The 13601-nt window shown below is 44.2% G+C and overlaps 2 protein-coding genes across 3 annotated transcripts in view; one reads left to right on the top strand and one right to left on the bottom strand.

Moving 5' to 3' along the window:
* Positions 1 to 4192, top strand: part of LOC133369887 (synaptotagmin-5-like) — a 47873-nt gene extending 43681 nt beyond the window's left edge. For both annotated transcript variants that reach the window (XM_061595629.1, XM_061595630.1), the window contains one exon: positions 131 to 4192. In XM_061595629.1, coding sequence (XP_061451613.1) covers positions 131 to 292 — 162 coding nt within the window. In that variant the 3' untranslated portion in view covers positions 293 to 4192. The remainder of the gene's footprint in view (positions 1 to 130) is intronic.
* The window catches only part of LOC133370004 (golgin subfamily A member 6-like protein 22), a 67693-nt gene continuing 56084 nt past the window's right edge, over positions 1993 to 13601 (bottom strand). The window contains exons 20-21 of the mRNA XM_061595869.1: positions 13386 to 13446; positions 1993 to 2480 (exon numbers count right to left, since the gene is read on the bottom strand). Coding sequence (XP_061451853.1) covers positions 1993 to 2480; positions 13386 to 13446 — 549 coding nt within the window. The remainder of the gene's footprint in view (positions 2481 to 13385; positions 13447 to 13601) is intronic.

The following is a 13601-nucleotide window of genomic DNA, read 5'->3' as shown; positions in this document are numbered from 1 at the left end:
GCAAAGCAAAAGTATTTTGTTCCTGGGAAAACACTGTGAGGTTGGGCTTATATTTCCTAGAGGGAGGCTATGACTCTCCTTACAGTGATACCTTGCACTGACTCTGCTTCCCACCCCTATCTTGCCCTAGGCTCGCCTTTACACCCGCAGTTGTGCCATTGGTCGAGTGCTGATTGGCCCCATTGCCCCCGAGATGGGACAGGTCCACTGGAAAGAGATGTGCAGCCGGGGAAATGTGGAATCTGCCCGCTGGCACACAATTCAGCCTGAAGGCTCTCAACTCTACCCTTGATATGCATATCTAAAGTTTCCTACTGGAAGAGTCATCTGCCTATTGGGGCAAATGATGGCAGCTGTACTGTAGTGGGTGGCTCCCATTAGCTGTGTCTGGACTGAGGCAAGAAATTTTGGAGCAAAAGCAACCGTACGTGCCAGCAATGGCAGCTTTCTGCTATGGGAAGCCAAAGAAGGCTTGAGAGATAAGTAGGACTTCAAGCAGTCCAGTTTGAGAATGGACTTAGCTGAGGAACTAAAGAACTCCAAGCCAGTTCAGAGTGCTCTTAAGCCAATTCTGAGTTCTCAAGTGAAGAATGTTGATACTTTGTCCAAAGAGAGCTCCCGAAAACCGTGGTGTAAAAAAAAAAAAAATAGACGGCAACCTCTGATGGAGAGCCAAGGAAGACAGAAAGGGCAAGTGGATCAAATTTTGTAGTTGAGAGTCGTAACAGTCCCTTCAGACACAGTGGCCTCAAATCCAAAATCCACTGCAGCAGCTTCTGGAGCATTACATCATCTGCATAACTGTTGACTGGCAACCGTAATGAACAGAACTGAAACCTGCATCAGCAAAAATGAATTTGGACTGCACTCAGGCAGGCTCGAAGGACTATAGGTGGGATGCTGGCTGGTCTGCTGCTGTTACAACGAGGAAGCAATTTTGCACGGTTCTGCCACTGCACTGAAGAAGCGGGGGGGGATGTTCTGAGTGCAAACAGAAATGTGAGAACAGAAGGTGCCTTGGACTGAGCAACACCACCAGCAGCATTATTGCAATGCTACTTGGAAGAGTGGTTCTACCAGGGGAGTGGGACAGAAGTCCGTGTAGCTCTGTCTGTCTAGGAAACCTAGCCTCTGTAAAGAGAGCATGTTTGTATAAACCATATGTATTGCCTTCAATGGGACTTTATTGCATTCATTTTCAGAATATATTTATTTCATTTTCTTTTCCAGGGGGTCAGGACAGCACACACAGATCTCTCCCCCTCTTAGTCCTTTTTTATCTTCTCAACAACCCTGCGGGAAGGTTAGACTGAGAGCAGGTTACTGGCTCAAACTTTCCCAGGGAACTTCATGGCTGGGCAGGATTTGAATCCTGATCTCCCCGCTCCTAATCAACTACTCTAACCGATGGAAAGGGTACCTCCCAGATGTTGCTAGACTCCAACTCCCATCATCCCTGCTGAATGTGTTTTGGAGCCCAACAACTGGAAGGCCACAGATCTCCCCCCCTTAACAACTTAATATCCAGGCTAGTACTTTGTGCTTTGCCACTAAACCATTGCCCTTTCCCCACAGGAAGATAAGCTTTTGTCATCCTGTAGCCAAGCCATTAGCAATTTTCCCTGATATAATGCATTTGTGTATGTTATTTTCATTAATATATGCCTTTTTGTGCACCCTTTACTTTGACTGAGGAAATGCATTTTTGGACACATTACATGGCTGGAGAAATGTATTGCAAAATTCGGAAAAGTGTGAATTGTGAAGGATGGGCATACTTCACTTTGCATAGTGTTTTGGGAACTGCAAATTAATTAAGTTTCCCTTTCAATGCAAACCAAATTAAATTTCTCCACCATCCCTACCCTTAGATATGGCTTTTGGCAGTCCACAGCCAAAAGCCACACCGTTTGGAAATGTGCGAGTGAGATATGGTGCTCATGCTGGAGCAGTCATTCAGAGCTGGCTGAGCTGCTCCAGCTCTCCTTTCCTTCAGTTCTCTGAAGGTTCGGGGCTCCCTTTGAATTTAAAGGGAGCCCATGGTCGTCGGGGCCCATACGGCCTTGGAGATAAAAGAGCTGAGCTGTGGGGACTGAGTAAGGCCCCTTCGCTCTCGGTGTGGCTCTGGGACTCTTGCAGGGAAGCTGTAGGGCCTAATGAGAGCTTGATGGAAGGCACAGCGCTGTCTGACACTTCTAGATGTGATTGGAGGGAAAAGATGCAACTCTGCTTGTCTTCAGAACTGGGATGGAGCTCAGTCCCCTGCATAGCCGAAGGTAGATTTTCTCTACTGCGAAAGGAGAATGCAATCTCATCACTTTGGGGTGAATGCACGGAGCTGTCACTCCCTTGAGCACTTTGCAAATCCTGCCCCAGACTCATGGAGAGCCTAGGAACCAAGAGTTCAGTACTGCTCCTTTCGGGCTGTTGTTTCGAAAGTCTGCGAATCTCCTGGATCTGTTGCTGGAACCTCATCTTAGCTGTTTGGGGAGTTGGGGGGCAGGGAAAACAGGAGTGCAGATTTAGTAAGCAATTATTAAATTTATATCCTGCACCTTTAACTCCAAGCATTGCAGCCAATGCTAGCCCTACTCAGAACAGACCCATTGAAGCTAATGATCATCACTACCTTAGGTTGATTAATTTCACTGGGCCTACTCTAGCATTGGCTGCAACCCTAAGAGTCTCCAGGGCAGCAACTCATACAAAAAGACAGAACAACAACAACACAACATAAAACAGTAAGACACATAAAAGTAAGCATCAATAAAAACTACCAGCAGCTCAGCTTGAATTGCTCAAAAGTTAGAGCAGCAGAGGTCAGTGGCGGCTGGTAGCTCCATGTCAGTGGAGCAGTGGAGTCCGCTCCAGGATTTAGTCCAAACTTTCAAGGAGCTGGCCCAGGTCTCTATAAGAAGTCCATGCAAATGAAAGCAACCAAGGTGTGTTGTGGGACCTTAAAGACCAACAGATTTATTATGGCATAAGCACTCCCTCCATAAAATACTATGCCATGAGTTGCCAGCCAGGGCACACCAATATGTCAATGTGCCTGCCAGGACTTCCTATGGCCCCTGTGAAAGATCTCAGTAAATGTCCCCTCAAACCTCCACAGTGGATGAGAGACTGTGTCCTCTTCCTGTGCAATTCTTCCATTGGCTCAGCCTCTCCTGCAGTGAGCACATCCCCTTCAGCAGGGCCCACATTTCACTGGATGAGCAGCCACCCTCCCTTCTGTTCTGAACAGAGTAGGGATGAGCAAATATGTCACTGTCAGATTCTCATACTTCTAGCCTTAAGTTTAGTTCCCCCCATTTCCACATCATGAATATATTCACCAGCATTTTTGCGCAAATTTCTCCCAATGCACATTTTTAAAATGTTTTTCGTTTTTAAAAAATGTTGCCTAATATAATGCATTTTTGTATCTTATTTTCACTTATGTATGCATGTATGTGCACACTTTCTGCTGATGTACACATTTTTGTCTTTGTCTTCTATTGATGGTGAAGGGTGATGGTGGTACATGCCTGCAAGATTTTATGGCCCTGACTCTTTTTCTACTCTTTTAGATGTGGCAGCCATTTTGTGTTACACCTCCCCCCCACAGTACCCATTTTGGGATATGCTATGGCAGCCATTTTGTGACTTGCACCCATGGCGCATTCTTAAAATTTTAAATATGTCCACTGATTGAAAAAGGTTGCTGATCTCTGTCTTATCCCAAACAATCATAAACATAAGAACCATTCTCATAAAGACATTACTCAAATATAATAATAATATAATATTATCAAATATAATAAATCAACTCAGACAACAGTAGGTTAGATTACTGCAATGTGTTACATATGGGGCTGCCTTTGAAGACAACTTAAAAACTACAGCCAGTGTGTTAGAATGGAAAATTTTGAATTAATTTGTTCCATGTGAAATAGATCTTTAGTAAAAGCCAATGTTAAGTTGTCTGACATGCAAGGGTTAAGGGATGAAGGTTGACACTGGAACAACAAGTGAGATTCACATACAACTGTATCATCTTGTGTGCTGTGCGTAACTATGCCAGGCTAAGACTCCCAAGATTCCCAAGACTCCCACCTGCGTGCTTTGTGCAATCTGCCTAGTGATAGAAGAATATATCTATGCTTGTGAGAACTGTAACTTCAGACCTCACTGGACTGGCAAGAGCTGCCCGTGGGTCTCCGTTTGCAAACGTAATAAAACTTTGGTTTGGAACCTTGAGTCTCACGTTGTTTGAGTATTGGGATCTCATCCAGCGGTACGAACCTCGAAATTGAGTGTAACAACTTGGCGAAGCCAGGCCAGGAGTTTCCTCTGGTGACCCGTCAGCTCCTTGGGCCGCGCCGGAGAGCCAGGGGTAGAGCACTCCAGGTCCTATTGAGGACTCCCTTTTAGAGACTCGAGCAAACCAACGCCCATCCGGACGCGGATTCCCCTTCCCGACGAAACCCAGTAAGCATTACGGGAATCTAAGGAGAGGTAGGAGGATGAGAGCCTACTGAAAAGCCCAGGGATCCTGTGGGATGTGGAATCCCCATCTGACCCGGTGCGTGAGTGTGACTGAGACGCAAAACTGCTTGCGAAGTGAGTGTGGAGTCTGGATTCACGGTTCCGTCTATCCCGCGAGGGAAGCGGCTGGAGAAAGACGAAGCGAGAGAAGCGGTGTGTGCCAGTTGGGTCAGGGTTGTGAAGCAACCAGGTGAAAACCCCAAGAATGGGAGTAGGGGCATCCGAACAAAAAGGAGGGACACCCCTTAGTTTAGTGTTAAAGCATAAAAACCGGTTTTTGGGGAGATATGGGGATGAAAATGTGTTGTCAGAAGGGGTGGCCAAGCTGGGGAGTAGGCTGGCCAGAGGGAGGAATGTTTGATTTAAATGTTATTCAAGCTGTTTGTAAACAAACCAAGACATCTTTGACCAGTGAGGACCCTCCTCCCAGTTATTTTGCTGATGAAGAATCAGAGAGGGGAACAATTTTGAGTCGTTCCATAATACCCTCTGCCCCGCCTCCACCTCCCAACCCCGGAGCTGGAACTCCTCAGGCGAGGCAGGAGGATACCTTTCCAGATTCAGATGATGAACTGGAAGAGGGGAAAGGAGAAATGGTCATGCGCTTGCGAGAAAAAGAGAGGAAGAAAGAGGAAGGGGGGCTGAGGAACATCAGAGCTCCCACACACATGTACTACGCTCTCAAGGAACGCATCAAGGACTGCAGGGACAGAACCGGGGAGACTCTGGGTCTCAGTGCAAAACCTTGAGACCAAGAGATTCCTTCCTGGTTTTGGATCAGAGCTCTTCCACGTAGCTTCAACTGTATTCAACCGCCCACTCCGGGCATAGGATAGGTAATCTCTCTTACCTTTCACCTCTTATAGTAATAGGGTCCTTTGATTTCTTTAGTTTAAAGTTATGAATGGGTTAGGATATTAATGATTAATGCTGCCATGCACCCAAGTAATTCTGTAATGCTTTCCTACTCTTTCTCTCAGTAAAATCAAGCTTTGCTTTATTTTGGTTTGGACCTGCATTTCTTGGGTTAAATATATACACCATTTAGGCACATTTCAGGGCAAAGCGCTTGTTTTATCCCTAGCAAAAGATCCCCTCCTCTCAAGAAGGTGTGTTTCATGGGACATGAGGGTGGCAAATTCACACACTCAGGTTCCCAAGAGCACTTGTCATAACAAACTGGTGGAGAATCAAGCGGGCAGCAAGGGTTGCAGGAACAAAGTAACATGTGAACAGTCCTGCAATCCAGGGAAACAGGTAGCCAAGTTCTGAATGTAACTGGAATGAGTGTAATTTCCTTTTCTTTCTTACTATGTTTTGCTGTCTCTTGTTTTAAAGTGAGTGGGGAAATGTCCTTTAAATGCTGTGGTAAATCCAGAGGTTAAGGTATAGAAATTCCTTGACACATTGTTATCCCCCTCCCGGCCAGAGCTTGGAAAAGTTACTTTTTTGAACTACAATTCCCATCAGCCCCAGCCAGCATGGCCACTGGATTGGGCTGATGGGAGTTGTAGTTCAAAAAAGTAACTTTTCCAAGCTCTGCCCTCCCCTTCTGTCCTTGGCAACAAAGCTTTGGCAAACGGTGGTTGTGATTACACAGCAATTAGCCAAAGTTGATACTGGAGAGAAGGTTAACCCATTAGTGGCCAGTTATGGGGGCAGTTGTAAGATTGAGGCATACAGGATGTAGACAGAAGGTTTGAGCTACGCAGACAGTGAAAAGGTTAAAGAGCCAGTCGTGATGGGTAAGAAATGTCTTGGGAAAATTAGTGGATTGTTTTAGGGAAAAGAAAAGAGAATAATTTCTGTACTATAATGTCAGAGTCCCGTTCCTTTGCTCCAGTACTGGGTTTAGTTTTCACTATGGTAGCTTGTTGTCTGTGTAAGCAGCCAAAGAGAGCAACGCAGGCGCTGCCTCTTGTAGCCCGGTATAATTCTGTTATATAGTGTTAAGAAATTAAGAAGTTTTATACTGTCTGATTTAAAGCATAAGTATATTTTGGTAATTTAAGAATGCAGCTGCAAACTGTTTTTCTTCCTCTCTCTTTGTATTCCTCTGTGTAAGATTTTATTTCTTCCGGAGCTCCCTTCTCTTATTAAGTTTCTTGAAGTTGTTTTCTCCAGTCTGTGTAGAAGCTGCAAAGTAATCCCCCTTATTCCTACAGGCTGCTTTCCATGGCTACTTTCATGTGCAAGACTTTGTACATAGCCAGAGGCTAGGGAAATTCAGAAGTTTAGATGTGTTGTACTGTTATGTGTTTGTTTGTCTGAAACCTTTTTTAATTGCATCTTTTTCCACTACTAATGGGAATATACAGTGCAAGGTACAAAGCTGCTAAATTGTTAGTTGCAACACAATATTTTGGTTTTGTTCACTTTTGTTCAGAAGTCTCATCTGTGGCCATGGATGTGTTTTATTTTTATATTTTCTTTCCTGCGCTGAAGCATTTTCTCCCAAAGGAACGTTTCCTTTTTTGTGTGTGTCACAGGAGATTTTATTGCAGGTATTTTTGACTGGAACCTCACAGAAGCCGGTACCAACGCCTTGGGCCAGGACATAGCTATGCAACTGATGCGCCATCCTCCTGCATTCGCTGCAATAACAGCATAGAGGCCTGCTTCATTCTCCCCCAACTATAGAAGCTGGCAAGTCTACTTTGGCCATCAACCTGAAATGGACACCACTATTTCTTCTGGCGAGATGTCCCATGTTGTGCAAGCTTGTAACCTTTATGACAGTCACTCGGGGGGAGGGGGCAGAGCTTGGAAAAGTTACTTTTTTGAACTACAACTCCCATCAGCCCAATCCAATGGCTATGCTGGCTGGGGCTGATGGGAGTTGTAGTTTTAAAAAGTAACTTTTCCAAGCTCTGGGAGGGGGAATGACTATTCTTCATGATTCCAGTCTTTCTGCCTAGCATCGGCAAACCATACACCAGTGAACAGCTTTCACTGAACATGACCAGCTGGTTTCCAGAGGATGAACTCTGTACAAGCCACCCTGCAGTATGATTCAAGACCCTGACACTTGTTTTATTTCCATTGTAATATTGAATGTGTTGACCGTTGTTGTTGTTTTTTTTCCTTTCATAATTTATATGTTATGGCTGTTTTGCTCCTAGGATGTTTTTGCTTTTTAAATCCCTCTGAGTGATTTTGTAACAGGGTTTTTTTTTACAGAATTTGGCTATTTCAGATGTGGGGTTCATCAGTGTAGAGTTTTGGCCCATTTGTTTACTTTCCCATTCTGGCATAACAATGGTTAGGAATAGTGCAATGTTCAGGAGTGCAAGTTATACGTCAGATAACACATGATCGTCATGCAGTCACTCATATCATAGATAAGCTCTCACAGACAGAGGCACATGGATGGTGGAATTCCCTGTTTGGCTGGGGTGAGGACGCCAAAGGAGGTTTCAACCTTATACTGCACCCCTTTGTGGTGGTTTTGGTTTTTCAGAAAATTCTGATCTTTGTCTAACTGGCCCTTGTAGTATGTATCCATCTCATATGGCACAATTACACCAATTGGAAGTCAGCATTGGAGCCCAGGGGTAGAACTGTGAAAGGACATATACGTCTACATTTCAAAGAGGGGGGGAGTGGTATGGCTTGGCTAATCCCATGTTAGTTCAAGTGGACTCTAGGAGGCGCAAGGCCAAGAGCTATAACTCCTACCCCAACTCTCACACACCCCCACCTGATGGCATGGCTGGTGATGCGTTCCAGAGGTTTTGTGCAAAGGAAAACAAGGGCAGAGTTAAACGCTGTTGCATAAATGTTATCTTATTCCTTGGCGTATATACCCCCACCCACAGTGAATCCCATTGTTCGTTAGAAAGAGCCTTAGTTTTTTTTAGTGTCAATTAGAAGCACACATGCAGATATATACACACGTGTATCATAAGCTTGTGGATTGGGGACATACAATCCCAAAGACATTGGACTGCCCAGATCCTTTTTGGTATGATGTAACTCAAATACCAGAAGGACTGGTAAAGGTAGAAATTGCAGGCCATCTATGTCAAAAGGCAGCAGTGGTATTGCAGCATAATCATACAGGGAAATTCGCCAGCTTGAAAGGGAAAAGCAAAATCTTCTCTTCACATGGCCTCAGCTGGTCACAATTGGAGATGGATTAAATTAATGGGAAAAAAAGAAAAAAAAGCATTTAGGGAGTTGAAACAAGCCCTAAGCAAAATGATTAAGTTTCAACCCCCTAATGCTTTTGAGGGAGGATTGTTAGAATGGAAAATTTTGAATTAATTTGTTCCATGTGAAATAGATCTTTAGTAAAAGCCAATGTTAAGTTGTCTGACATGCAAGGGTTAAGGGATGAAAGTCGACACTGGAACAACAAGTGAGATTGACAAAGAATGTAAGATCCAATTGCAGTTCCCATTGCTAGTTACAAGGAGTGAAGGAAGTTTAGTCGGGAGGACAGAAAAGAGGGCTGCGGCAAACTGTGAAGGGGGAAGACAGAGCAGTCAGAAGTTGCTAGATAAAGCACTGGAAACAAAATGGAATTCATGGAAGAGTTACTGGGCGGAGAAAGGGGAAGGGCTGAAAGTGATTCACCCACCCACCAAAAACCATCAAAGCAAGCCATCTTCAAAGACATGTGGAGCAGAGTGGAGCCGTATTGTTCTAAACTTTTCATATTATCAGAGGACTGGGTTAGTACGGATTTGCAGGGGCAAAACTGTGTGATAGCTTCTGTTTTCCAGTAACATCATTTGAACCATGTGAACTAAAAGGTGAATTAAAAACCACTGTGTAGATGAGCCTCTAGTCTCTGTTATGGTGCTCATCTTTTAGTAGGTTGGGGTAGGACCTGCCCTTCTTATTGGACTGTTGGATGAGCATTTTTAGGAATTTTGTATTGGATGTGGTTTTAAATTTGAGTTTTAATGCCTTTTATCTCCTTATTTATTACATTTCTTACCTGCCCTTTACTATAAGTTCCCAGGATGGGTTACATCAATAAACTATGCAATTATAAAAACAAATAAAACACAGCTGTAAAACAAACTAAAAAAAAAAGTAAAAACAATTGCAAACGCTTAAGCCACTGTGATACCTTTTTTATACAAAGCACACAAGCAAACGGCAATGTACTAAACAATGGAATATCTGTGAATGCCCATTTCAGTTACACACATACTTTTTCAAGTTTGTGTGTGACAAACTCCTGTTTCCTTCTGAATCTGTTTAAATTCTATTAAGCTGTTCTGTTGAACAGCTATTCCAGACCCCTGGCTTATACCATAATCAGTGGTGGCTGGTGCCCATTGGGAGTGGTGGGGCAGAAGGCAAGGGAGTCCCAACAGGAGGCGGAGTTGGAGCCAATGGGAGGCACAACCAGCTCATTCCGTTCTTGCACCCATCCTCCTCCCTGCTGAGTTCCACAAGGCCAATGCTGGGACTAAGGGCTGAACTGGATCTAAGTAAAGATGGCAGGCAGGAGCTGGTGGAGCAGCACTCTATCTGTCCTAATGGATCAGTCTCCCCGTCCATAATAATGTTGTTCGTCTTTAAGGTGCCACAACACTCGTCCAGTCCACATGTTTCTACACATACACACGCAAGCACTAGGTATGGCAAGATATATCAGTTTCTGTTTTCTCAGTTTTTTCATTTTTCCAATCTTCAATACAGTTCTCCACATTTCTGCAGCAATTTGAGATTTTTTTCTTTAAAAAATCCTCATGAAAATTCTCCAGCATTTTAGTGTGAATTTCTGCTAATAAACACATTTTAGTAGGCAGTTTTGACTAATGCACACATTTCTGCAAGCCATTTCTGATGATATAATGCATTTTTGTATGTTATTTTCACTCATATATTCAATTTTAGGCACACATTTCCCTAACATATTCATTTTTATAAACATTGGTTGGTGAACTGCATTGCAAAATTCAAATAAGTGCAAATTTCAAAGGATGGATGTGTTTCAGGTCTCATATTGTTCCAGAAATTGCAAATTCAATAGATTTGGCTTGAAATGCAAACTGAATCAAATTTCTCAACCATTCCTACCCCCTCCCACCCACATACCTGATTGCTGTTCCTTGCTCAGGATTCACATAACACATGTGGCCCAATCTCAAGTAAAATAACTATTTCTGCCCCTTTATCCCATGATTTCTCAGACTACTTTCACAACAAAGTTGTTTACTGTTTGCATTGTTCTCATGCTGTGGATTTCCATGTGAACCAGCTGCCCACTATTATTACTATTTTCAATAGGAGTCGCAGAACAGGTTTGGGGTTTTGTTTTGTTGGAGGATATTTCTCCATGTGCACTTCTGCACGTCCACAGCTGTGCTTAATTTGAAACTCTTTCCATCAAACCGGCACTTTTGTTTGGGAGGGGAAGAAATGGGAATGATTGTGGAAGGAATGGCTTTGATTGTGGCAGCAGGTACCTTCATGTCCTTTTCCCAGCATCGTGGTGTCATGACCCTAGGATCATATTCCCCTGTGTCAGGGGATGAGATTCAGGACTTTGAGTCAAAAGCGGCAGCCTCAGAAGAACACAAGTTAAGCCTTTGGTACCAGCGCCCTTCACATTGCTGTCTTCTGTCTCGGAGGACTCCATCACAGAAGCCCCAATACAACCAGAGTCTCCCCTGCTCAGTTGAAGTAAAAGACTGCTAAAGTGGGCTGGGCTCCTCTAACCAAAGAGGCACCTTTCAGTAAAGGGGGAGCTCACAAGTGAGACAGAACTCGTCTGTGAAGCTCAGTCTAAGGCTGACTGTTGCTGAAGCAACATCAAAGCTCTGCTCTCTTATAGTATTCAGCCAGAGCCCTGCACAATGCCTTGCCTTGGATGACCTGACCCAAAGCAGGTCCTCATTAAGCAAAAAAAAAAAAAAAAGGTTACAGTCCTGAAAACGGCCTTTGCAAGGGAGGGTGAAATCCTCCCAAGCTGTTTCCAAGGGTGGGTGCACCCGTTCTTTCTCCCATTTAAATTATTAGGAGAGCAATCCCTTCATTCACTTCCCTAGCGAGGAAATAGTCTGGATCCCTGCAAATGGCTGGTGAGGGGAGAAGCCAACCCACTGCCAGGGACCCTTGGGGTAAGAGGGCCCTTGCTGGGGGTGGTAGGGTGGATTCCATCTCCCCATCATTTCTGGGTCTCCAGCCTTTTCTTTCTCCCCATGCAGGTTAATGGAGGTATTGCTCCATTAACTTGCATGAACTGCCTGTAGACGTGCACATGCATATACATGAGTTTTAAGAAATGCTATACATATGACTTAAGACCCTCCCACTTTTTTTTGCACTTTGAAGTGTTATGTGACATGGACTATCATTATGATATGAATGAGGGAGACACAATGTGGTATTCCATAGAGTGGCAATTGCATTTGTGGGGAGAAATACCAATACAGGAATGCCTTGCAAATGAAAGGCAATTCAGTTTGGATTACACCGCTGTTGCTTTTGCTGCAACAGACGTAAAACAGTTATATCTCTGGAAAGTGGACAATTTTTTTTAAAAAAATCACCCCGAGCACCCAAATCAGGGATCAGGGCTTCCAGATATTGTCAGATTGCAAAATCATCGTTGGCCACTACGCATGCTGGCTGGAGCGGATGGGAGTCCAACAACCTGTAGAGGGCCACAGCCTCCCCATTTTCTACCCTAAATTATTGCAGGGCAGGTATTGAGCAAGGTTCTCTGGGGAGGGCATTCCAAAGCAAGAAACCACCATGGAAAAGGCTCTGTCTCTGGTCACTACGTGCCACACCTCAGAAGGTGGGGCCACCCAGAGGAGAGCCTCAGATGAATGAAGGGGGAGGACTAGTATAACAGAAGATGGTCCAACAGACACGCAAGTACTAAGCTGTGTATGGCTTTAAAAGTGAAGAACAGTAGCCCTCTGAATCTAGAAACAGATTGGGAACCAATGAAGACGTTTTGGTCTTGTTGCTCAGCCCCCATTAGGAATCTGGCTATATTCTTCTGGTTCAGCTGCAGCAACCAGACCATTCACGCTCAGGGCGACTTGGAATGTGGGTGAAACTAAGGGCCACTCCACACCACAAATTTAAAGCACATTTAACAGAAATTTTACACATGGCTTCCCCCAAAGAATCCTGTAGTTTGTTAAGGATGCTGGGAACTGTAGCTCCTTGAAAAGTAAACTACTATTGCTATTATTAATTAATAAAATATATATCCCATTCTTCCCAAGTGGCAGTTTCCAGAATTTTTTGGGAGAAGTCATATGCTTTAAATGTTTGTTAAATGTGCTTTAAATATATGGTGTAGATATGACACAGGAAAGACATGTCCTAGCTATAGCAGCCAGAACTCTTCAGTGGCCACCAGTGCAGAAGAACCAGACACACCTATACAGCAGCCTTTGCCAGCCTGGTTGCTTCCATCTCTTTCGAACTACAACTCCCATAGGCCCCAGGCAGCCAGCACTGGTTGGGGCCCATGGACTTTGTAGTCCACAACAGCTGGAGGGCACCAGGTTGGGGAAGGCTGCCATCAAACCATGATAACTGAAATCAAATGTTAACCAGGTGGCTTAATGAAAGGCAAGGTCAAAACTGCTAAAAGGACACATTCAAATGACGAACGTGTATTGACCATAAGAGCTTCCCTGTTGGATCAGACTAAAGGTCTACCTAGCTTAGAATCCTATTTCCCACAGTGGCCAACTGGATGCTTCTGGGAACCCACTAACCTGGGACCTTCTGCATATAAATCAGATTCTCTACTACAGAGCTACAACCTGTAAGAACAACCATACTCTATGTGGCAAAAGGCCTTATTTAATCCAGCATCTTGCTCTCACAGTGGTCAACCAGATGCCTATTATCACACAATTTCCTACCTTTCATTAAGGCCTCATTCTTCTGCTTCAGAGCCTGGATTTCAGAGGCCATGGCAGAGATCTGGAAGGGAAAAGTGAATTATAAGTGGACAGAGGGGTCAGATCCATACCATACATTTAACCGTAGTGCCCCTATTATGTCACTGTTAAGAGTATGGTGTCCCCCAAAGAATCCTGAGGAATGTAGATTCTTAAGGATGCTAAGAGGTGTTAGGA

This window comes from Rhineura floridana, chromosome 14, assembly GCF_030035675.1.
Source record: "Rhineura floridana isolate rRhiFlo1 chromosome 14, rRhiFlo1.hap2, whole genome shotgun sequence".
Lineage (NCBI taxonomy): Eukaryota > Metazoa > Chordata > Lepidosauria > Squamata > Rhineuridae > Rhineura > Rhineura floridana.
Note: the sequence above shows the minus strand (reverse complement) of the source record. Positions and strands in the feature narration are given on the sequence as shown.